Source organism: Tenrec ecaudatus, chromosome 14 (genome assembly GCF_050624435.1).
Source record: "Tenrec ecaudatus isolate mTenEca1 chromosome 14, mTenEca1.hap1, whole genome shotgun sequence".
NCBI classification, from domain to species: Eukaryota; Metazoa; Chordata; class Mammalia; order Afrosoricida; family Tenrecidae; genus Tenrec; species Tenrec ecaudatus.
In genome coordinates, this window is record NC_134543.1 from 172,742 (window position 1) to 197,141 (window position 24,400).

Below are 24,400 nucleotides of genomic sequence, written 5' to 3' on the forward strand. Positions count from 1 at the left end.
GCTGGGTTTAAGCAGGCAACCACATGTAGCTGAATGTGAGAGAGGGGCACGAGGAAGATTCATAAGAAGTCAGCCGGTTAGCCGACATGCTGTGGTAAAGTGGAGCTTCAATTGACAGGTATTGCACGAGGCGCATAAACATCCAGAAAGTTTCCTTCAGTTGCTGCCACTAGTTTGGTTGTGGCGGCAAAGGCCCTCTGGCAAGAACATTAACCCCTGGTGACTGAATCGAGTTGCAACTACAGTAAACAACTGGTACTTGTTGTCTTCTGTGTTTCTGAGTGAAGACTTCTAATACAGTCCCACATGTCTCATGAATTTTAATCAGGGGTCTTAGTTAATGACCCTTTTGGTGCTAGAATGGCCTTTTGGGCGCCCTCTGAAAATTGAAAGAGGTCAGGCTCTGAAGCCTTTAGGTGCTGATACAGTGGTTGGGCCAGCAAAGAAAATTTTGGTATCCAAGTTCTGCAATATCCACATAGTTTCAAAGATGCCCTTAGCGATTTATTAGCTGCAGACAAGGAAAACTAGGATAGTTCATTATTATTACTATTTTGGTGGAATCGTGACTCCTTTAGTTGAGCTGGTATGCCCTAAATGTTTACCTGAATGGCTGGCCAGTATCAATTTCCCTTGCAAGACTTTTTGTCATCCTCAGCCAAATGGTCTAACAAAAGAAATGCTGTATTTGAGACAAGAGGGTTGACATTTAAAGCGGGCTACTAGATCATCAATATATTGCAATAACGTGCATTCACTGGAAAACATAGATTGCAGGTCCGCATGAGAAATACGAGCAGTGAAATCTTCAGCTATCACAGTCCAAGTGTACTGCTAGTCTCTCCTCCCTGCCAACTGAAAGCTAATAATGAACAGGTACTGAACAGTGGGCTGCCTAGTGATACCGAACAAACACACTGCAAACATCAACCTCTGTAAAGGGAGAGATTTCAGGGGGGTCTATTCAAAAGGAGTAAATGTGAATTGGGAACCACAGGTGATTTAGGAGTAATAGTGCAGTTCACAGCATGCAGGTCCTGTACGAATTTCCAGCCACACTTATTCAGCTTCTTAACAGGGAATGCGGGAGTGTCACAAGCTAGTGCAGGGAATCATTAAACCTTTAGCAAGAAAGTCCTGATTTGTTGAAGTCCTTCTTTTGGATCTCATTTAAGATGGTAGAGGGGAAGAGGACCTGATGCAAGGGGCTTAAGTGGAGAGCAAATGCCTTGAGAATGATTGGGGCAGGGAATGTATGGATGTGCTTTATACAATTGATGTATGTATATGTATGGATTGTGGTAAGAGTTGTTTGAGTCCCTAATAAAATGTAAAAGAAGAAAAGAGGAAAAAATGATTAGGGCAAAGACTGTACAGATGTGCTTTATACAATTGATGTATGTATATGTATGAACTGTGAAAAGAATTGTATCAGCCCCAATAAATTGTTAAAATAAAAAAAAAAGAAGTAAAAAAAAAAAAGATGGTAGAGGGGATTTTAGGTAAGGGTTTGAAGTTTCAACTTGAATTACAATGCGGTCTGCTGGGAGTCCTGGCCAACATCTTGGGAAGCTGTGGTCCACAGGGTTTGTGACACTGAAGAGAGACGGTCTAGAGGAGGACAGAGTGGTAAGAACTTCCTCCTTGTAGAGCTAAAGCAAGCCCTCTTCCTGTGAGTCTCCCTCAAGCTCCTGGTGACTGGCAGGGAGTTTAATATACCTCCCTTTTCATTAACTTGTAAATCTCAATTTATCTAATAAGACTTTTGCAGCCCTTAACCTTGTGTGGGACACAGGTAGATGAGGAAGAGGGCATGGGCTCTCAGTCTTTGTTCAGTGAGTAGAGGGGTGGCTGAGGGGCCTGGGGTATCCAGGCTGTGCCAGCTGCTTCAAGTGGGCAGGCCAGTGAGCAGGCAGGGTGTACTCCACTCCTCCTCTGGTCACTTCTTCCCCCTCCACTCCCTCCATTGCCCTCTCAGTCACCACTGCTGCCTGCCACCTTCTGTCCCTGCGGCCTCCTCCTGCAGGCACAGCAGCCATGAGGACTGGAGGAAGGGTCCCCTGCAGTGTTCACCCAATTCCCTGTCCCACAGATTAGCTTGTGAGTTTACCTTTATTGTAGGTCTTGACACATCAAGTTAAGGAACTAAGAGGGATGGGAAATTTCAGGGCCAGTTCTTCGTCATCACAGCCAGCGGTCAGTGGTGGTTGTGATCGCTAGCTGCTGAGCTGGTTTTGAGGACTCACAGCTGTTCCAGGGAACACAGTGGAACTGTCCCTTGGAGGAAGGAGGAAGGAGGGCTGGTGGCTCAAAGGCTAAGGTCTTGGTACTAAAAGGTCTATGGCTCAGACCTACCAGGGGCTCCTCGAGAGGATGGATCCAGTAAGACTGCACACTTACAGCCCACGGGACCGTTCTCCTCTGTCACCTGGGCCGCTAGAGTAAAGATGGAATCATAGGATGGCACACAGCAGGAGCCGGGCCCTTCTCCAACGGGGCTGCTGGGAGGGGTAGAACTGCCAACCTGTGTTTGGTTAGCAGCTGGGCACTTAGCTGTTGCATTACCAAGGCTCTTTAAGAAATCAGGATGATGTTTGTCATATGTCCTAAAAATATCTTTAGAAAATCTTTTGAACGTGGGATGAAGCATTCATCTAATGCCAGTTAAAATATTCTCTTAAAATGGAATGTCTTGAAATTTAGTGATGTATAGTTTGCTTCAATATATGCTTCCATCTCTAATACTGCATCCACAAACACCTGAGCAGCCTTCCCTCGTGTTAACAGTGATTGTTTCAGGGAATCAGATTTGGGGGGCTTTTCAGGGGTCTTATTATTTATTTATCTAACCATCCATCCATTTATTTTTGCTGTATGGCTTTGGAAGGGGCAGGTGTTTCCAGAGTAGCAAGGTGCGTGTTTTAAGCGTGAAAATGTGATCACTTTTTCTAGGTGCCCTGTAGACAACCAGTACATGTTGCCCCAGGCGATGCAGAGCCCATCAGCCCACGAGAAGCTTCTGCTGGCCACTGCCCCTGCACTGGATGGTGGAGTTGGGGCCCAGTCAGGGTGGGGTTGCTGAGACCACTCCCGGGGACAGAACCTGCCCCAGGAACACTGACACCACACTGGCTGCCCTTTGCATCCACAGGAGCATCACTGAGGTGCCCCAGGAGCCGTCCTTGGCCGCTGCTCCTCATGGAGATCTGGCCCACCGCCAACCCCCCAACAGCAGAACTGAAGGGACAGTGTGGGGACCCCCACGGCCCACCTCATGTTCCTCCTGTGTCCTGAGTGGCCTTCTGCTGGCCCAGCTGATCTCTGCCAGCCACCTGCCTCCAGACTGGACCTCAGGGCCGCAGTCACCACCACCCTATCTACTGTCATGGCAATGAGCAGCCTCACTCCCACAGTGGGCTCCGAACTCGTCAGACCTCCTGGGTGGCATTTGGATGTGGGGACTAGTGATTCCAGGGGGAGGCGGCTGCCTCCACCCATTTGATGTCAGTAAACCCTGGGGAAGGCAGAATGGTGGCCTCTAAATATACCCAAATCCTGGTCCCTGGGGCAACACATGGAACTTCAGCCAACCTCAAGATTGAGGCCTGGGTCAAAGTCCCCTGGGGCAAGGGGCCAGAGGGATGCTGTGCTGCTGGCTTGGAAGGACAAGGAGTGAGGGTCCGAGGCTGCAAAGGGACCTTTCCTTGGCTCCTGGAAAGAAGTTGCCCTGGTAAGCCTGGACTCAGCCCAGTGGGACTCAGTCCCAAGTCTACACAACATAATGTATGCATTGGTGGCGTTTCAACCACTGCGTATGTGCAATGTTTGGGCCCCAGCTTTGACACCCAGTAAAGAGGTCCAGCGGTCACACTCGGTGCCACTCCCACTGATGGGGGCTATGCTCTCCTCCCCTGAAGGCAGGAGGGCCCTGGTTCGGCAGCACCAGCCCTGAGCCTCAGCCCTATGGCGGCCTGGCAGCTCCTGTGGCTTGGGACCAGGGCTATCCTCAGAAGGGGTCCCCAGATCTTATCCCTTCAGGCTGGCTGCTCCCATTCCTCATGGGGCTTCAGGACAGGACGTGGGTCTGTGCCCGACCCATCCTGACCAAATACAGCCCAGGAGTGGATAACGACACATAGCTCTGTTCTGGGATGCGTGACTGCGCCAGTGTGTGTCTCTCTCTCTAGGGCCGCCTGCCCAGGAAGCCCTAGGCGGTTTCTGATTGCTAATGGGAGGCAGGTGGTTTCAGACTGCTGACCTTCCAGTAGGCAGTGGGCACTTAACCACGGTGCCACCAGGACCCCTCTCCACCTGCCCCTTTGTGACCTTCCACAGGGATCGGAGAAAGGGGCTTTGTAGTGTGACCTCGGCGGCCCCGTGGTGGGGGAAGGGGATTGACTGAGCCGTGAGGGGGTCAGCAGGCATCACTGGTCACTGAGTACAGGCTTCCGGCTGGCTAGCTCCAGATCTTGATGCTGGGGTTGGGGGTGAGGGCGTCTGGAGCGTGGCTGCAGGAGGCCTAGCTCCGGCCATCCCCTCAAGGACCCGGGGGGTCCACAACATTGCTTCTGGTTTGGGGAGAAATCAGACGCCCAGACTCTGCTCAGTCCTCCCCTCACCAGGCATTCAGAGCTTAGAGGCCACAACCAGGGGGCGGAGGAGGCTGCCTGGTGGCCACCGACCTGGAACCCAGACTCACGGGGCGCTGCCTCTAGGCCCTGGGTCCCCCTGATGGCCCAGCCGGGGGGCGGCCTAGTCCAAGGGCAGCTGGGCTGCTCCCTCCCTGCACGGCGGGCATATGGCCCCCACAGGCCCTCCCGGAACCGCAGAGTCGAGTCTGATGCGTGGGGAGCCGCCTGGGGCCTTGCCTAGGTGGCTCCCGCCCCTGCCCGCCCGTCCCGCCCGTCCCGCCGACCTCCCAAAAAGGCGCCGAGGACAGACAGTGCGCTGCGTGAGACTCTTAGGAGGGGGGCGAGCTGGAGGCCCCCGCCTCGTTGGCGCGCTGCTGCGGTGAGGCCGCGCTGGGCCAGAAGGGCGCGCTCCGGGCCAGGAAGGAGTGGAAGGCGTTGGTGGACTCGGCGGACCTCGGCGGGTGGGGGATGAGCACGTCCTTGTCCACGTCCTCGGACACCATCTGGGACACGGCCTGCGCGATCTCCTGCAGCGACCCAACCACCCCAAGCACGACTTCAGGGGAGGCAGGGCAGGGGGCTGGGTGGGGCAGAGTGGGGAATCAGTGGGGTGAGGAGAGGGGGACGGGGAGGGAGGGCCGGGAAGAGGGTCTCTCCTTCCCCCTGACGCCCCGCACCCTGTAGTAGGTCTGGGTCCCGGCCACCGGCTTTTCCAGGCCGCCCAGCATGGCCCGCCGCCGGCGCTCGTCAATGCTCAGGCTCCAGTGGCGACTCGGGCGCCGGACCTCGGCGGGCTCGGCCACCTGCAGGACAGGACAAGGGTTCGCACGAGCCACCGGGGGAGCGCTGGGGGGCTCCGCGCAAGCTCCACGAAGTCTTACTTCGCACAGTGGCTGGGCCACACACGAGGCAAGGGCCTCAGGTCCTCCCTCCCCCCAAAAGTCAGAACTAGTGCCTCCCCCACGCCCATCTGCTCCCCTGCTGGCGGGCTGGGGCTTGACTGACCCGTGCTCACATTCCTCTGAGGGACTGAGGGGCGGGACAGGGCATGGCAAGCACCTCCCCAGGCCCCTCTAAAATGACCTCTGGAGCCACGAGGAGGAAAGTGAGGACCACGGGCCGGTCAGGCGGTGCAGAAGAGACCATTTGCGCCTCCAGAGGCGGGAGAGGTCCAGGAGGCCGGCCCTGCGCACAGGGGTCCTAAGGGGCAGCAGCATGCTGATTCTGGAAATCGGGGATGAGAATGCCCACACTCCCTCCCTCCACTCTGCACCAACCTGAGAGCCAGCCCAGCTCCTTTCCCATCCCCACCCCCATGGGAGGAGCTGGGCTGGCAGCCACAAGGTCAGCTGCTGCTCAGAAGAAAGATGGGGCTTTGGGTTCTTGCAAGGATGGACAGCCTTGGAAGCCCTAGGGAGCTGTCCGGTGAGCTGGAATGGGCTCTGTGGAAGTGAGGAAAGGGATCTCTCGGGCAGTAAGTGGCCTGCTGAAGAGAAAGGCCCAAGGACTCTGACAGCTGAGGTGCCACCAAGCACCAGAGCACTTTTGGGCGGCAGGACTTCCCATCGGCCATATGCGGGGCCTCACTCTCAAGCAAAGGACAAGAACCGAATCCCCAGAAAGAATGCTATCCAACTTGGACATCCAACGGTGTGGTTGCTTGTTCCTTCTACTTCTTTACCATGGTGTCTGTCAGTGTGTCCTAGTGTGTGGTGGGCATGTTGCTTTGATACTGTATGTTATGGTTTTCAAACACCAGCAGGATCACCCAAGGTCAACAAGTCCCAGTGGAGCTTCCAGACCCAGACAGACTATGAAGGAGGGCTGGCCTTCCCTCTTCTGATGGTTAGCGGGTGAGAACTGTCAGTGCCTGAAAGGAAGGCATGCAGCCTATGAGCTGCCTCCTCAAATGCTCCTTCCGCAAGTGAAAAGAGTGCGGATCAGGATGCAAGGAGGGCTTAGGGACCACCTGGGATTTGCAGGTGACACAATTTTCCTTTCTAAAAGCCAGGAAGACTTGAAGTTCTTGCTCATTCAGATCAAGGACCACAGCCTTCAGTGTGGATTACAATACAGTGAAAAGAAGACCCAAATCCTCACAACCAATAGACAATAGACATCATGACAACTGGAGAAAAGATTGAAGGTGTCAAGGATTTCATCTGGGACCCATAATCGATGCTTATGGAAGCAGCAGTCAAGTTCAAATGGCTCATTGGATTGGGTAAAAAGACCTCTTTCGAGTGCTGCAAAGCCAGGAGGTGACTCTGAGGACTGAGGTGGGCCTGGCCCCAGCCAATCACCTCCCATGCATGTGGAAGTTGGACACTGGATACAGAAGACCGAAGAAGAATTTCAACTATGGTGTTGTTGAAGAAGAGTATCAAACATGGCATGGACTGCCGAAAGAATGGTTGCAAAAATCAATTAATCATGGGAACTTGGAATACCACAACTGAAATGGGCACATAAAGATTGTTCTTCTAGGCATTAATGAGCTGAAATGGATAGGTATTAGGCCAGTTTGAATCGGAGTATCACGGTTTACTCTGCCAGGAATGACACAATCAAGAGAATAGTATTGGGTTCATCCTCAAAAAGGACTTTTCAAGATTTATCTTGAAGTATAGTGATCCCTGTGATGGGATTATATCTATCCATCTTCAAGGAAATTCAGTCAATACAACTATTGTTCAAATTTATACACCAATCACTAAACCTAGTGATGCAGAAATTGAAGAATTCTACCAATGTCTTCAGTCTGAACTTGATCAAATGTACAACCAAGACACATTGATAATTATTGGTGATTGGAATGCAAAAGTTGGAAGCAAAGAAGGAACAGTAGTTGGAAAATAGCATCTTGGTGATAGAAACAAAGCTGGACCTGCGGACCGTGGGCCCCGCGAGCACCAGCCTGGAGTTAGGATTGAGACTACAAGATGGCTGACCAGGACCCAGGGGGCATTAGCTCCCTCCAACAAATGGTGGCCTCGGGTCACCTCTCTCTTCATGACGCCCCTGGACGTGAGCCGCCCTCTAGACTCTGGAGCGTCTCCTATACCAAATTGCCCTCCTCTCTCCAACCCACAGGGAAGTGCCTCCTGTACTGCGCAGTGTCCTAGAGCCCTCTACCTGTGCCCACACGGCGCGCGCTGCGCCACCTGGTCTCATGACCCCACCCGATTCACCGGCACCACAATGCCTTTGTGAAGATTGTGCAGCACGAGGTGCCAGGACCCTGTGGAGTGGCCTCTCAGCCACCCTGGTGATGACTGTGTCGGCCACTGCCATCTACTTCACCTCCTATGACCAACTCAAGACCTTCCTGTGTGATCGAGCCTTGACCTCTGACCTCTATACCCATGGTGGCTGGCACTCTGGCCTGCTTGGACACTGTGACTGTGGTCAGCCCCTTAGAGCAGGTGAGGACCAAGCTACAGGCTCAGCATGTATCCTACCGGGAGCTGGGACGCCTCTGTGCAGGCTGCAGTGGCTAGGGGCGCCTGGCGCTCCCTGTGGCTGGGCTGGGGGCCCACTGCCCTTTGGGACGTGCCCTTCTCAGCCCTGTATTGGTTCAACTACGAGCTGGTGAAAAGCTGGCTGAGTGGGCCCACGCCAAAGGACCAGACATCCGTGGGCATCAGCTTTGTGGCTAGCAGAATCTCAGGGACGGTGGCAACCATCCTGACTGCCCTTTGATGTGGTGAAGACCCAGCGCCAGGCCACGCTGGGCACAGTGGAGGCTCTGAGAGTGAGGCCACCACGGGTCGACTCCACCTGGCTGCTGCTGTGGAGGATCCAGGCCGAGTCAGGCACCAAGGGGCTCTTTGCAGGCTTCCTGTCCCGGATCATCAAGGCCGCCCCTTCCTGTGCCATTATGAACAGCACTTACGAGTTCGGCAAAAGCTTCTTCCAGAAGCTCAATCAGCAGCAGCTGCCAGGCCCTTGAAAGGGGCTCAGGGACTCCTATGTCCTCTGGTGGGCTGTGGGCTGAAGGAGACTGAGCCAAGTGCCTTTTCCTCAGCACTGAGGGGCAGGCCCTGAGGTCTCCCCCCACTGGACCACCTTCAGGCCCTCTTCACACCAGGCCATCTTCCTGCTGTACCCCACACCCTAGACTCAAGGATCCTCACTTTCTTACCCCCCCCCCACAAGTTCAAGACCAAATTTGCTACCTGCCCCTCACCTCCCTGCTCCTGTATGTACTGGGCCTGCCTCAGTCGCCTCTACCTCCATTAATTCCTTACATCTGAAGATGGAAAAAAAAATCAAAGCTGAAGATTGCACGAGAGAATTTTGCAAGACCAACAACTTGTTCATAGCAAATACCCTTTTCAACAACACGCAGACTTCTCCAGACTCCAGACCCAGGAGTCTCAATAATTAGTAATGCTGCAGTTGACACGGACATCATGAAATAGCCTTCTAATTAGCCTGGGTGAGAGAGAAAATGAAGACTATGGCAGTTCCTTAATCTGGTGTCAACTTGCGAAGGGGTGGAGTCTAGCCTGTCAATCAGGTTGCAGCTTGATGACCTCATTTGGAGTCTCTAAGGAGATACATAGCTGACTGAAGGCCAGATATACAGACACTCCCTGTGAGACATTCCTGCTGACAAGTCACATGGAACTATGCTGATGGCAGCTAGAGCCCTGGAGCTGGATGAGTCATGTGGAGACCCACGCCAGAGCTGAGATGCTTCCACTGCCACTGGATCTACAAAACTTTCCGCTCACTGGCTTGTGATCTCCCCACATTCAGCATCATTGCATGTGTTTTGTGAGTCAGAAGTGGAATTTATAAATTGGTAAAGGACATACGGGCTAACATCGGACTTATGGGCTTGATCTGGACTGGGCTAATGTGTTTTCTCTATATTCAATTACTTGATCTAAAGCTCTCTCTTACACATCTGAGAGAGTCTGAGTCTCCGTGGATTTGTTTCTCTAGTCCACCTGAACTAACACAGGTGGGAACAACAGAGTCAAAGCCTCTGGTCCCTGGAGGAGAGAGTGGGTGTGAGCACTGTGGGACATCATCGTGGACTGGACGGTCAGTCTTTTAGATGCCACTGAGCAAGATTTGGTTGCCACTACTCGGGACTTTCCCATCTACACGTGGATTAGACTGGCGAATCCTTTCCTCTTTCATCTTCTTGCCTCAGATGGTGAATCAGGGTTACACCAGCTCGGTAGGAGGAGTTCCTGTGGACAGTTGAATCAGCATCCCCCAAACCTGTTCCTGTCAAGGTGATTTTCACTCAGTGACTGTAGGACAGAGTAGAGCGGGCCCCGTGGGCTTTCCAAGGCTGTCAATCTTGACGGAAGCAGATGGTCCACCTTTCACTCATGCACTCACTGCCATCGAGTCAATGCCGACTCACAGGGACACCAAGGACAGAGCAGAGCTGCCCCGGTGGGTTTGTCAGGCTGATAGTCTGTTATGGGAATAGGCAGCTGCTTCTTTCTCCTGTAGAGTGGATGGTGGGCTCAACCGCTCACCTTGCAGTTACTGTCCCAACTCATAACCACTATGTCACCAGACTGCTTCATGGAGGGGCTGTTGTTGTTAGGTGCCATTGAGTGGCTCCAGCTCATGAGGGCCCTGTGCACAGCAGAACCTACTACTGCCAGGGGCTGGGCCAGCCTCACAATTGCTTCTATGTTGGAACCCCTCAGTGCAGCCACTGTGTCCATCCGTCTTGTCATAGGTCTTCCTCTTTTCCACTGCCCCTCTGCTTTACCAAACATGATGTCCTTCTCCAGGGACAGAGTTCTCCTTACAACACGTCCAAAGTATGTTAGGTAAAGTCTCGCCATCCTCGCTTCTAAGGAGCACTCTGGGTGTACTTCTTCCAAGAAAGATTTGTTTGTCCTTTTGGCAGTCCATGGTATTTCCAATAATCTCCTCCAGCACCACAATTCAAATGCACTGATTCTTCTGCCTTCTTTATTTAATGCCCAACTTTCACATGTATATGAGGCGATGGAAAATGCCATGGCTGTGGACACTCTAAAGCGGTCTTGTGTAGCAGATGGAGGCCATGCCCAGAGTGGCTAGTAAGTTCAAACTGCCCGCTTTCTGGTTAGCAGTCCATCACTTAACAACGGTGCCACCAGGGCCCTTTATCCTCAGCGGGGAGTCACTTACTTTTTATTTTTAATTGTTCATTTACTTCGGGTTATTCTTTTGTGCATGTCATGATACTGGCAAAGATTTTTTACTGATCCTTTTATTGGGGGCTCTTACAGATATTATAACAATTCATAAATCAATCATACCAGCTGAATTTCTGTAAATGCTACCACCATCATGTTCAAAACATTTTCTTTCTACTTGAGTCCTTTGATATCAGCTCCTCTTTATTCCCTCCTTCCCCCACCCTATCACCTTAGTCAATGATATATTATTACATTATTACACTGTCCGACATAGCCCTTCATCCACAGTTCTGTTATTCATCCCCCTCGAGGGGCATTAGGCATCCATCATTGCCATCAGTTTCCCCTTACGCCCTTTATCCCCTCCCTTCCTGTACCCCTAAAGATAGGGGTATGTATGTATATTTATAGGTAAAGCACTAAAGTAGCAGGTGGACTTTGGGTATCTACTTGAGTCTTCCATCCATACAAGAACACTTGGTTCTAATAATGTGGCACTGTGTGATACTCACCTTCCCGACTGACATGATCACTGAAGACAAAATGGATGCATAAGCAAATGTGGTCAAGAAGGCTGATGGTGCCCGGATATCAAAAGATATAGCATCTGGGATCTTAAAGGCTTGATGTTAAACAAGAGGCCATCTAGCTGGGAAACAACAAAGCCCACATGGAAGAAGCACACCAGCTTGTGTGATCAAGAGGTGTCGATCGGATTAGGTATCAGAAGTTCAAAAACAATCATTCATATCAACGTGAAGGAGAGGGGTCAGAGCAGAAATCCAAAGACTATCTGTGGATAATTGGAAACTCTCTCACAGAAGAGACACACAGAAAGGACGACTCATCCAGGGTGCAGGGTAGCACAGAGGAAACACACAACAGTCCTCCAGTTCAGGGGTGTCAAACTGGCGGCCTGCGGGCTACACGCGGCCCCAGGGGTAATTTTTTGTGGCCCACTATGCTCTGAAATAAAATGTAACAAGGGAATTGTGTGTACGGTATTTCCTCAATCTCCCCTAAGTGCTATTTTCTTCATAACATTTTTTTCCTATTTTCATTTTATTTCAGAGCATTGTGGGCCACAACAAATTTCCTCGGGGGATACATGCGGCCCACGGGCCACCAGTTTGACACCTCTGCTCTAGTTCTTTAATGCTTCCTCCCCTCACTATCATCACTTCAGTTTGACCTCACAAATCCTGTTAGGCCAGCGTATGTACATTGGTACAGACAAGAGCTTTCAATATATGGAATCTAGGATTGATAAACCCCTCAGCAGCAATAATTTTCATTTACTTCTGGATTGTTTGTGGTTATTGGCAGCCACGAGTTTATATGCATGCCTGTTGTGTTAAGTCATATTTGGCACTACTAAGCCAGGAGTCCTGGTTATGTACTGGTTCCATGCTGGACTACTAACAGCAAGGTCAGCAGCTCAAACCACCAGCCACTCTGAGGGAGACAGATGAGGCTCTCAGTTGCCGTAAAGAGTTACTGTCTCAGCAACACACAGGGGTAGTTCTACCCTGCCCTCTAGGGTCACTAAGAGTTGGGATAGACTCAATGGCAGTGAGTTTTTTTGTTTTTGTTTTAATCCAGACAGTAATTTTTTAGGATCCCCTCCAATGTTCTGAAAGTTCACAGTGGAATGCCTTTTCCATTTCCTGTGTGAGGGGCTCTGCAGGCCTTCTCAATCATGGGGCCTGGATCTCTAACCGCCCCTCTGGTCGGTCTCTCCACTCTCTGTGGCCAGAAGCTGGTGCTCCGGGGAGAATCCCTGCTCTTCTCTCCCCCACTCCCAAATCTGTGTCTTTTGGTGATGCTGTACAAGCTTCACATTCTGCCCCTTGACATCATGAAACAGCCTTCTAATCGACATTTCATTTGACAGAACATTTCAATTCTGCTCCCTTGTTTTATTTTTGAGGCCCTCAATATTTCCTCTGAATTTTTCTTTCAGGAAAAAAAATGTAATCTTTCTCATTTCGTGCAGAATCTCTTCTCTTCTTTTTTTGCAGGTGCTGATTCTGCTCTCCTATGAGTTTTCCCGTTTCTTCAAGCTTCGGTCTACATTCCAGGGAGGATGCTGGCACAGCCCGTGGGGCATAGCGGTTCACCCTTGCTGCATCTAGCGGGATCCAACCTCCAGCATCTTTCCTGCTGCACCAGTTACATCCCTGACAGTTATAAGGGTCTTCAAAGGCAGGTAGGAAAACACTACAACCTTTTAATTCCACTCTCCCACACACGGTTGAGCTGCCTTGTATTTGTTGGTCCTTCCCACTCCCTGGTGGCTGGGCAGTTGATCTCTGCAGCATGCAGACACCCTCCCAGCCCTCTGACGTCTAGCACAGGACAGTGCCCCACCCCTCACAATTCAGCTTCTCCAAGGCAGAACAGTGTCTTCTGCCTGTGAGGGGCCAGAGGCCCACTGGCTCCTCATGCTGCCTTTCAATCGTCCTCCTCTGCTCAGGTCCACATTAGAGCTGTGGGGCCAGGCTCTCCCAGCCCTTGGCCACCCTGGGAGACCTGCTCCTGCTTTATCGCCGCTGCTGCTCCATCCTGGGTGACTGCTTCTCAATCACCTAGACCACCATGCGGGGGGGTTTCTGGAGGGACAAATCCAAAAAGCCAAACCACTGCTGTCCAGCTGCTTTTGACTCAGAGTGACCCTGGAGAGCAGATAAAACTGCTCTATAGGACTCACAGGGCTGCAAATCTGCATGGACTCAGAGAGCCACATGTTCTCCCATTCGACAGACCACCAGCCTTTCAGTGAGCTGTACTACACCACCAAGGCCCCTCGGGAGGGACAAACTCCCTGCTCGACAAATTCAGTACCGACTCATAGCGACCCTGTAGGTTAGGGTAGAACCCTCTTTGAGTTTCGGAGACTTTCACGATCTACGAGAGTAGAAAACCCCATCTTTCTCCCTCAGAGCTGCTGGTGGTTTTAAACTGCCAACCTTGCAGATCACAGCCTAAAGCATACCCACTATGCCACCAGGACCCCTCTGCAGGAGGAACCAGGGTTGTGTTGTTTGCTGCCTCCATAAAACCCAACAGAAAAAAAGGATGGTTCTCACTCTGCTCCGTGCACCCCACACCCAAGAACTGAGGACAGCAAAGGAATAACCATGCCACTTGAACCCTTTCAGTCTTCACTTGCCTTTTCTTCCGGATTATTTTCTTCTGAGAAGAGCATGTAAACCCACTGGGATTGTGGTCCTGTCACTTCTCAAGGTATTTCGATCAGCATTTCTGTATGTCCACAGCAGACTGTTAGGTGTGCTCCTGGCCCTCCCAGGCAGAGAAGCTTGCCACTGAGGCACACAGGGTAGGAGGTGCTTGCTCAAAGACTGGAGCAGCAGCCCCATCCACCTGGAAAAGGGACCCTGCAGGCAAGTGCAGGGCTCTAAGGCTTGGGCCTGCACCTCAGGGCCTGCAGGTGGAAGGCTGTGTGGCCCAGTATGGCCATCTGGCCTATGGCTCTCCTTAAAGTAAAAATAACAACCATAGTTAAAAATTAAAAAGAAAACATAACCAGTATTCAGGAAGCCACTGTATGAAATTAACCAGTCATAGTTGCCTTTTATAAAAGAAATGGGACTTACTACCTTACAAAGCCCAAAGACCCTCCTCCTCCCAGTCTTGTTCCTGCAGGGGTCCAGGCTAAGTACTGATTAGATACCCAAACTCACTGCCATCGAGGCCATTCCAACTCACAGGGACCCTACTGGACCGGGTAGGACTTCTCCTCTGGGTTCCCAAGACTGTAACTCTCTATGGGAGCAGAAAGCCTTGGCTTTCTTCTGCAGAGAAGATGGTGGCTTCAAACTGCCAACCCTGAGGTTAGGAGCTTAGGAGCCCAACATGTAATCCATTATGCCACCTGGGCTCCTGAGCATGGGTAAGCCATAATGATTCTGTCCACGCCATCTGCCCCTGCTGCATACGGCAGCCCTGACACATGACATGAGACCCTGACCTCTGCTTTCTCCTTGTCCACTATGGGTGACCCTGCTGGAATTTGAAATATTTGTAGCATAGTTTCCAGCACAGCAGCAACATGCAGCTACCTCAGGATACCAAGCTGAGTGGTAAGCGATGGTGCTGAGTTCCCAGAAGAACTTGGGAAGGAAGGCAGGGGCTTTCTATTCAAGGGCACTCTCCCAAGAGAGGACTGGAAGATTCAGCCCCTGATGGTCCTCAGGGCACCTTCCAGAATAAAGCAGACTCTGAAGAAGAAAGAGATGCTCCACTTCTAAGGGATTAGCCACTGAAAACCTTAAGATCCGGGCAGAACCTTGTCTGATGGCTAAAGAAGAGTCCTCTTGTGGGAAGGCCTCAAAGTAAAACTGGACAAGAGCTGCCTCCTCAATGTAGAGTTGACCTTGATGATGTAGAAGGAGCAAACTCTCAAGACCTTCTTTTGCTGATGGGGTACATGTGAAATGAGAAGAGCCCCAAATACCCATTAATAATCAGAACATGGAATGATGAAGCATGAACCTAAGAAAGTTGGAAGCCAAAAAATTAAACGACACATAATGATTAATATCCTAGGCATTGATGAGCTGAAATGCACTGGTATTGCCATTTATCATCAGATCATCTTCCTGTCTACCGTGCTGAGAATGACACCTTGGAGAGGAATGGGGTCACATTCACTGTCAAAAACGTTGGCTTCTGGTAGAACATGGCAGCATAGGCAGGTACTCGATAGCCACCCTCTGGAGCAAAGCTTTTTAAAAATTGGGAAGAAGCAAAAGCCTTCTGAATCTCTTAGGTAGGAGAGATGAGTGGTCCAGACCAACTGGGGAACTGAAGGGAGATGCTCATATAGGGAGGCTGGGAAAGGCAGAAAATTCTCAGGCTCTGAAAGCCCACCAAACAGGTCCTTCCTATGACACAGAAGACCCCAAGTCCATCATACTGGGAGAGAGACACACGGGGGTTACTTCATTGCTCCCCACACCTGCCAGGTGAGCAGAGGTATACTCAGGACCTAATCTACCCTCACCATGAACAGTGGCGCCCACCCTCCACGTACCTGAGATGCACACGGGACGTAAACAGGGAGCCTGAGTGCCCGGTTTCCCTCACAGCCCCAGGGTTGAAAAAGACACAGGCCCACATGTTTGTTCACTGGTGACAGCTATGGGCACTGCGATTGGCACCGTCTATCTCTGACACTCAGCGTGAGCAAAGACACAAACTCCCAACCTTGCACTGAGACAAAGGCATATTCGGGCAGACAAACCTCCTGGGGCTTTTCCAGGTCCTTGCTTTCTTTTTCTTTTCACAGTGGTTTTGTTTTGAGAGGTGGCAACTTCAGTCATTGGCTTACATTTCCTGACAACCACAGAAGGCAAACTCAAGACAAGGGCTCTGAGAAAAACGGGCAACTAGCTCTGGCTTTAGGGTTTGGTGTTTTTCTGAGATTTTTTCCCTGTCTTTTGTTTTGTTTATTTGATTGCTTGCTTGTTTTTATTTTTCCTACTGAGTTTGTAAGGGGAGTAAGGTTGTTTGTTAGGTTTTGTTATTTGAGTATTCCTTAGTTCTTGTTTTTGTTTTATTTATTTGTCATTATTCCCTTCTTAGAATTAGTTATTGCCACATGACTGAGACATCCCTGAACCTTCAACAGCTACAAACAGTGGGCAAGGAACATCACCCACTCCAATATCACACAATCAGCAAACAGAAACTGACATAAAAATATCAGTATATCTTGGAAGCAGCAGAAAATCTCAGTACACATGAGAAAACAAGACAGGTGGCACAACAGAGTGACCAAAGCACCGATCCTGGGGAGGAAAAGGTATGGGACTCGCCATGAAGGAATTCAGAAGAATTATGATCAGATGGAGGAAAATACTAATACAGCTATAGAAAACAAAACAAACACAGAAAAAGAATATAAGAGCAACCCAACAAAGCAAGACAGACAGAAGGAAAGAAGGAAAAGACAAGTAAAACTACCCTACAACCCCAAATAGAAACTCAGAAGATACGAAGTGAGATTTGAGAACTAGACAACAACTTGACAGAGCAAAGCAGTAGAACTGAAGCAATGGAAGCCCAGATTCGTAAGCTTTAAGACAAACCTTGAGACCAAAACACAGGAAGAACAATTCATAAAAATAACAAAAAACTCTGAAAAAAGCCTAAGAATTATGTGGGGCAGTGTTGAAAGAATACTTCCATTTGATAAACATTCCAGGATAGGAAAACGAAAACACACAAAATTGTCCAGGAAATACTGGAAGAATATTTCACTGGCATCATGACAGGAGAAAATAAAATTTTAAGATGCTGAAAGAACCCAAGCAGAATTAACCAGAAAAGAAAGTCACTGTGAGGGAGGGAAGGGGGAAAAAAGAGGAGCTGATACCAAGGGCTCAATAGAAAGCAATTGTCTAGAAAAGAATGATGGCAACATATGTACAAAATATGTCTGATATAATTGATGTATAGAATTAAAAAGTTATAAGCACCCCAATAACATGATCTTTTAATTAAGAAAAGAAAAAATGCAATACTAAAAAAAAGGGGAAGAAAAGCACTATGACATATCACTATGACAGTTTAGAAAAGGAAAGAATTCTGAGAGTAACTGTGAAAAATAAAAGTTACCCAGGAAGGAGGATCAATAAGATAAGCTTGTAGTTGTCAACAGAAACCACGGAGATAGAAGTTAATGGAATAACACATATAAAAGTATGAAAGGAAAAAAGTCAACCAAGAATCAAATATCTAGTAAAATGATCACTTAAATATAAGAAGAAATAAGTATATTTTTCAGACAAGGAAAAAAAATTAAAGGAATTTGTAAAAAACAAGACCAATGTTTTTATAGGACAAAAAATGCTAAAGGGAATTCTTTGGACAGACAATCAACAATAACAGCTGACAGCAACCCAACGTCAACATATAAGACGCTGTCATCAAGAAATCAAGCCACTCTAGCAGCATACAAAGTGAAGCAAACCTACAAAACTGAAATTAGAGAACCAAAGGTAACATTCCACAATAAAGAAAACAACAAAGTAATGAAAAACATTAAGTAGCTATAAGACACTTGAATGGAAAGCCAAGTAGTTTTCAAGAGAACAGACTACCTTAAATCTAGAACAAAAACTAACCTCAAAGACAATAGTAAAACGTCATCAAAATAAAAAAGCAGCAAACAGCAAAATAAAAATTAAAAAAGCAAAGGAAAAAATGCCAAAAGCCGGACTAGCAAAACAGACTCAGCACAGAAAATCATGATTAAAAAGAAATTAATAACATCAACAAAAGACACATAGAAAAGTAATACCAATAAAATCATACTTATTGATAAGAACCCTGAGTTCACCTGTCGAGAGACAGACTAGTGGAATGAATAAAGAAACAGGACTCATTAATCTGCTGCTTACAAGAAATACACCTTATATGTAAAGATTAAAAACAGACTAAAAATTAACGAATGGAAAAAAATATGGGGCTAAAGCAATAATAAAACCAAATAGGAATGGAAGTATCAATTTCAGATAAAATAGACTTCAAAGTAAACACTATCCTCAGAAACAAGGAAGAGCATTATACTATAGAACAAGAATACATAACTATAATAAACATCTATGTACCTAATAAATGGCATTCAAAATATATTAATCAAACTATTAGATATGAAGGGAGAAATAAGCAATACTAAAATAATAGAAGATTCTAATACACCACTCTTCAGGAAGGACAGATCAAAAGAAAATAAAATCAATAGACACAGAAGAACTGTTAATCAACTTGATCTCTTATCAGTGGTTCTCAATCTTCCTCATGCCACAAACATTTAATACAGTTCCTCATGTTGTGGTGACTCCCCAATCATAAAATTATTTTCATTGTTATTTCATAACTAAGGAGCTCTGATGGTATCATAGTTTGAGCATCAGCTTTCTAAGCTACTTCACAACTGTAATTTTGCGACTGTTATGAATTGTAATGTAAATATCTGATATGCAGGATATATTTTCATTATTACAAATTGAACGTAATTAAAGCATAGTGATTAATCACAACAAATATGTAATTATATATTGGGAAATATTTATTTTAATGACAAATAAATGAAATTTTGTCTTGAAGCATGGTGTAGTATGGGTACCAGTCTTCATGTCGGGTATACTCCTATGTGGGCATATCTGCATGTGGACCTGCCTGGAGACAGAGGAGCGGTGTCTTGGTTCCTAAGACCATCGGAAATATGTGTTTTCTGATGGTCTTAGGGGACCCCTGTGAAAGGGTTGTTTGACCCCCAAAGGGGTCGTGAACCAAAGGTTGAAAACTGCTTAGATCAAGATTTCTCTCACAGAACACTCCACCTAATAAAAACACATATACATTCTTTTCCAGAACACATGGAACATACTCCAGAATAGACCATGTTAGTCCACAAAGCAAGCATTAACAAATTTAAAAACACCAAGGAAACAGCAATGACCGACAGTTCCAGTGGGGCATGGGAGAGAAGGAGGAGGGGAGAGGGGATGAGCAAACAACAACAGGGACAGGGGGGTAGCAAGGGACCTAAAATTGGTGATGAGGAGGGGGTAGCATTCCTGGTCATGTTTCATCCATTGAAATGTATCTAAGAGGAATTACTGAGAGGTGAATTATGGGTACACAAGAGAGTGGGGCAGGAGAAAAGGAAAAGGAAAAAGAAGCAAAATTATATATATACTTATAAATAAATATATGTAATATGTAAATATATAAAGATAGATGTACTTGTCTATATATATATATAAATATATATATATATATGTAAATATAAGGAGGAAGAAGATGGACATTGGGTCTCTACTTAAATCGTACACAAGAATGGTTTGTTCGAATAATGTGGCATTCTATGATAACTACCTTCCTGACAAGATCACTGAAGGCAAAATGGGTGCAAGAGAAAATGTGAAGAAAGCTGATGGTGCCTGGCTATTAAAAGCATCTGGGGTCTTAAAGGTTTGAAGTTAAACAAGCGGCCATTTAGGAGGGAAGCAAGTAAGTCCACATGGAAGAAGCACACCAGTCTGTGGGATTATGAGGTGTCGACGGGAATAGGTATCAGAAATTCAAAAATAAGCAATCAGATTGACGTGAAGGAGTGCAAAGTAGAGACCCAAAATCCACCTGTAAGATAATTGGGTGGTCCCTCACAGAAAAGCCTGACAGAAGGGAGGATGTATCCAGGGCGTGGTATAGCACAAATGACGCACATAAATTATCCTCCAGTTCTTTTTTTTTTTTTTGACATCTTGCCTTTTAATATATATATATTTAATCATTTTATGGGGCTCTTACAACTCTTATCACAATCCATACATCCATCCATTGTGTAAAGCACATCTGTATATTGCCATCATCATTCTCAAAACATTTGTTTTCTACTTGAGCCCTTGATATCAGTTCTTCATTTTCCCCCTCCCTCCCCACGCCCCCATCCCTCATGAACCCTTGATAATTTATAAATTATTATTATTTTTGCCATATCTTACACTGTCTGACGTCTCCCTTCACCCACTTTTCTGTTGTCCATCCCCCAGGGAGGAGGTTATATGTAGATCCTTGTACTCAATTCCCCCTTTCTACCCCACCATCCTTCCACCCTCCTGGTATCACCACCCTCCTGGTATCACCACTCTCACCACTGGTCCTGAAGGGATCATCTGTCCTGGATTCCCTGTGTTTCCAGTTGCTATCTGTACCAGTGTACATCCTCTGGCCTAGCCAGATTTGTAAGGTAGAATTGGGATCATGATAGTGTGGGGGGAGGAAGCATTTAAGAGGAAAGTTGTATGTTTCATTGTTGCTACCCTGCACCCTGACTGGTTCGTCTCCTCCCTGTCACCCTGTGTAAGGGGGTGTCCAGTTGCCTATGGATGGGTTTTAGGTCCCCACTCAGCACTCCCCCACCATTCACAATGATATATTTTGTCCTTTGATGACTGATATCTGATCCCTTTGACACCTCGTGGTCACACAGGCTGGTGTGCTTCCTCCATGTGGGCTTTGTTGCTTCTGAGCTAGATGGCTGCTTGTTTAACTGCAAGCCTTTAAGACCCCAGACACTATATCTTTTGATAGCTGAGCACCATCAGCTTTCTTTACCACATTTGTTTATACACACATTTGTCTTCAGTGAGCATGTCAGGAAGGTGTGCATCATGGAATGCCAATTTAATAGTACAAAGTGTTCTTGCATTGAGTAAGTACTTGAGTGGAGGTTCAATGTCCATTTGCTGCCTTAATACTAAACCTTTAATTATTTGCACATAGATCTATTTCCCCACCATCCAATATAAATATATTTACATATTATCCATTCATGTAGACCTCTATAAATGCCCTTTGCCTCCTAATTCTTTCCTCTATTTCCTTTTGTCCCACTATCATGCTCAGTCTTCATTTGGGTTTCATGCTCAGTCTTCATTTGGGTTTCTTGTCCCACTATCATGCTCAGTCTTCATTTGGGTTTCATTAATTTCTCTTGGTTACATTGCCCTTGCTGAATCCCTAACAAGGCCTCTCACACCCTCCTTGCCACCAATTTTGGATCACTTGCTGCTCCTTTGTCCCTGGGTTGGTCAACACTACCTCCTTTCCCCAGCATTCCACTCTCCCATGTCCCCCTGGAACCATCAGTCTGTTTTCTCCTCCAGACTGCTAAGCCTATCTTATCTAGATAGATCTTCAGAGATAATAATATACACCAAAAAACAAGGCATAGCAAGACAAAGCGACAAAATAGAACACAGCGATGATAACAAATGAAACCAATGACCCAGAAAAGAATAAATTTAAAAAAGAAAAAAAAATTTTAAGAAAGAAAAACCTAAAAATAGATCGAGGTCTGATATTTTACCTCTAGGCATGTCCTCCAGTCAAGTCCGATGGGGTGCCTAGCTCTGGCCCCAGAGTCTATCCTTTGCACTCCCTCGGGAGCTCCCTGTCTGCTCCCCCTATTGCTCTGCTGCACGCCTTTAGTGTTTTGCCTTGGTGTCGTGGAGCCCGACCGCGGCAATCCCGACAGAGTCTCCAGTGTGCTCACCTGTAGGGCCATGGGTCAGCAAGGGCGTCGTGTCTCATAGTGGGATCAGCCATATAGTCCACTCAGCTCATTGGCTGTTTGGAGCGGGGATATCGTCCTCTAGGCCTGGCGGGTCAGGATGTGCTCCACTCTCTCTTCCTCCCATTCATTTGCTCCCATGTGCTCTGATCAGACATGTCCCTCTCCCTGAGCTGCAGCTTCAGTGCTGTCCTCTGAAATAAACTCTTCTGAGGGGAGGAGCAGCTGTCCAGGTAGTTGGGATTGGGGCTGAGTCCTCAGGCCCCTCCACTGACTCACCTCTCCATGCTGGTATACTGCATTCACATCCAGGAACACCAGATTTAAGTCTGGTCCCTCTTTCCCTCCCAGTATTGTGGTCTGGCAGCAGGAGCTCCAGATGGATAAGTTAAACTAGTCGCCATTTCCCCTTAGTCGCCTGTCCTCTAGTTCTTTAATATTTCCTCCCCTTACTATTTTGGTCTTAGTTTCACCTCATTAATCTTGAGAGACCTGTGTATGTTCATTTGTATAATTAAGGTCATTCAATGCAAGATAGATAAACCCTTCAGAAATAGTAATGAGAGTAATGCCTCCCTGAGGATACAGAAAGAGAGGGTGGAGAAGGGAGAATCGATAGCAATGATGACTGTATAACTGCTCTGGGGACAAATAACAGAACTGTAGGTGAATGGATACACTGGATGGTGTAAAATATGGCCAAAAAAAAATATATAATATAATTATAAGGGTTTCTTAAGGGGAGGGTGGGGGAGGGAGGGGATAATGTGGAATTGACATCAAAGAGTTCAAAAAGAAAGAAAAGTTTGAAAATGATGGTGGCAGCAACTGTACAACTATGCTTGATCTAATTGAATTATGGGTTGTTATATCTATAAGAGTTCTCAATTACCGATACCTAAAACAGATGGAAATAGAGTTACCATATGACCCAGCAATCCCCCTACTGGGCATATACCCAGAAGAGGCAAGAAACAAACCAATACCAGACATCTGTGCTCCAATGTTCATTGCGGCACAGTTCACAATTGCAAGGAGTTGGAAGCAACCCAAATTTCCATCAACTGACGATTGGATTAAAAAACTGTGGTATATACATACAATGGAATACTACGCATCACTAAAAAGCAGTGATGAACGTATGAGGCACATAGCGGCATGGGAAGAACTGGAGGAAATCATGCTAAGCGAAGTAAGTCAGGCACAAAAGGACAAGTACAACATGAGTCCGCTGAGGGAAAGTGGGACCAGACTTCAACCCAGTGTCGCAAGGTGTGAATGCAATATCCCGGCGTGGAGGAGGGAACCGGTGGAGAGGTCTGGGAGGCTGGCCCCAGCACCATAAATTAAGTGGATTCCTGCCCCTCCCCCGAAAAGAATTTGTTCCAAAGGACGACATTGACTCTGCAGCTATGGGAGATGGACATATTTGATCAGAGCACACAGGAGCAGATGAAGGGGCAGGAGGAGAGAGTGGAGCACAGCCTGGCCCACCAGGCCGTGATGATGATGTTCCTGAGTAGAGCAGCCAGTCCACAGAGAGAACAACATGGCTGGCCCTACTATGAGACATGATGCCCCTCAGTGACTAAGGGCGATACAGGGGACAGCACCGGAGACACAGTGTGGGAATTGCACCTGACCTGATCCCACCACACCGAGGCAAATCACTGGGGGAGTGCAGCGGAACAGCAAGGGAATGGAGTGGCAAGGTCCCCAGGGAATGCTGAAAGTGGACTTTGGGGCCAGGGCGTGGTGCCCCAACAGACTGGACTGGAAAACGCCTCTAAGGGCCAGCAAACGATCCCTGAACTAACTACAAGCTTTTCTCTTGTGAACTGTTTTGTTCTGTTCTTTGTCAAAAAAAAAAAAAAAAAAAGAGAGTTCTCAATTATTAAAAAAAGACATGGAGATAATAGAAACTAATTTTTCATCTTATAATACTATAAAATTAGAAAATGTATAGAATGAAACAAAAAAATTAAATACATGGAAATTGAAAAAATTCTGCCTTAACAGTACTACGTAATGGAAGAAATAAGGAATGCAATTTTAGAAATTCTCTAAAACAAGTGAGAATTAACACATAGCACATTGAAATCTTTGGCACAGGAAAATCAGTACTCATTGGTCAATTTATAGTAATAAGCACACACATCAAAAAAGAAGAACCAAAGTCAAAACCTTAATTCAATATCTTCAACAATTAGAAGAGCAGCAAAATAAACCTTCAACCACTAGAATAAAAGAAATAAAAGATTTAGCATAAATAAATGAATAAAAAATAAAAAAATGAATCAGAAAGTAGAAAAACCAACAAGACAAAAAGTTGGTTCTTAGAAAGGATTAATAAAATTGACAAACCACTAGACTGTTTAACAAAGGGAAATAAGATACAAATATCCAATATAAGAAATGAAATGGGAGGTTTTATTTCATTGCAGAACCAACTGCAATGAAAAAGATAATCACATGGTACTATGAAGGACTGTCTT

The 24,400-nt window shown here is 47.3% G+C and overlaps 1 protein-coding gene and 1 pseudogene across 1 annotated transcript in view; one reads left to right on the forward strand and one right to left on the reverse strand.

Moving 5' to 3' along the window:
• Positions 1–4,960: 4,960 nt before the first annotated feature.
• The window catches only part of TEX22 (testis expressed 22), a 34,188-nt gene continuing 14,748 nt past the window's right edge, over positions 4,961–24,400 (reverse strand). The window contains exons 3-4 of the mRNA XM_075531419.1: positions 5,309–5,434; positions 4,961–5,158 (exon numbers count right to left, since the gene is read on the reverse strand). Of these exons, the coding sequence (XP_075387534.1) occupies positions 4,961–5,158; positions 5,309–5,434 (324 nt within the window). The remainder of the gene's footprint in view (positions 5,159–5,308; positions 5,435–24,400) is intronic.
• On the forward strand, positions 7,574–8,583 carry LOC142426324 (mitochondrial glutathione transporter SLC25A39 pseudogene; annotated as a pseudogene).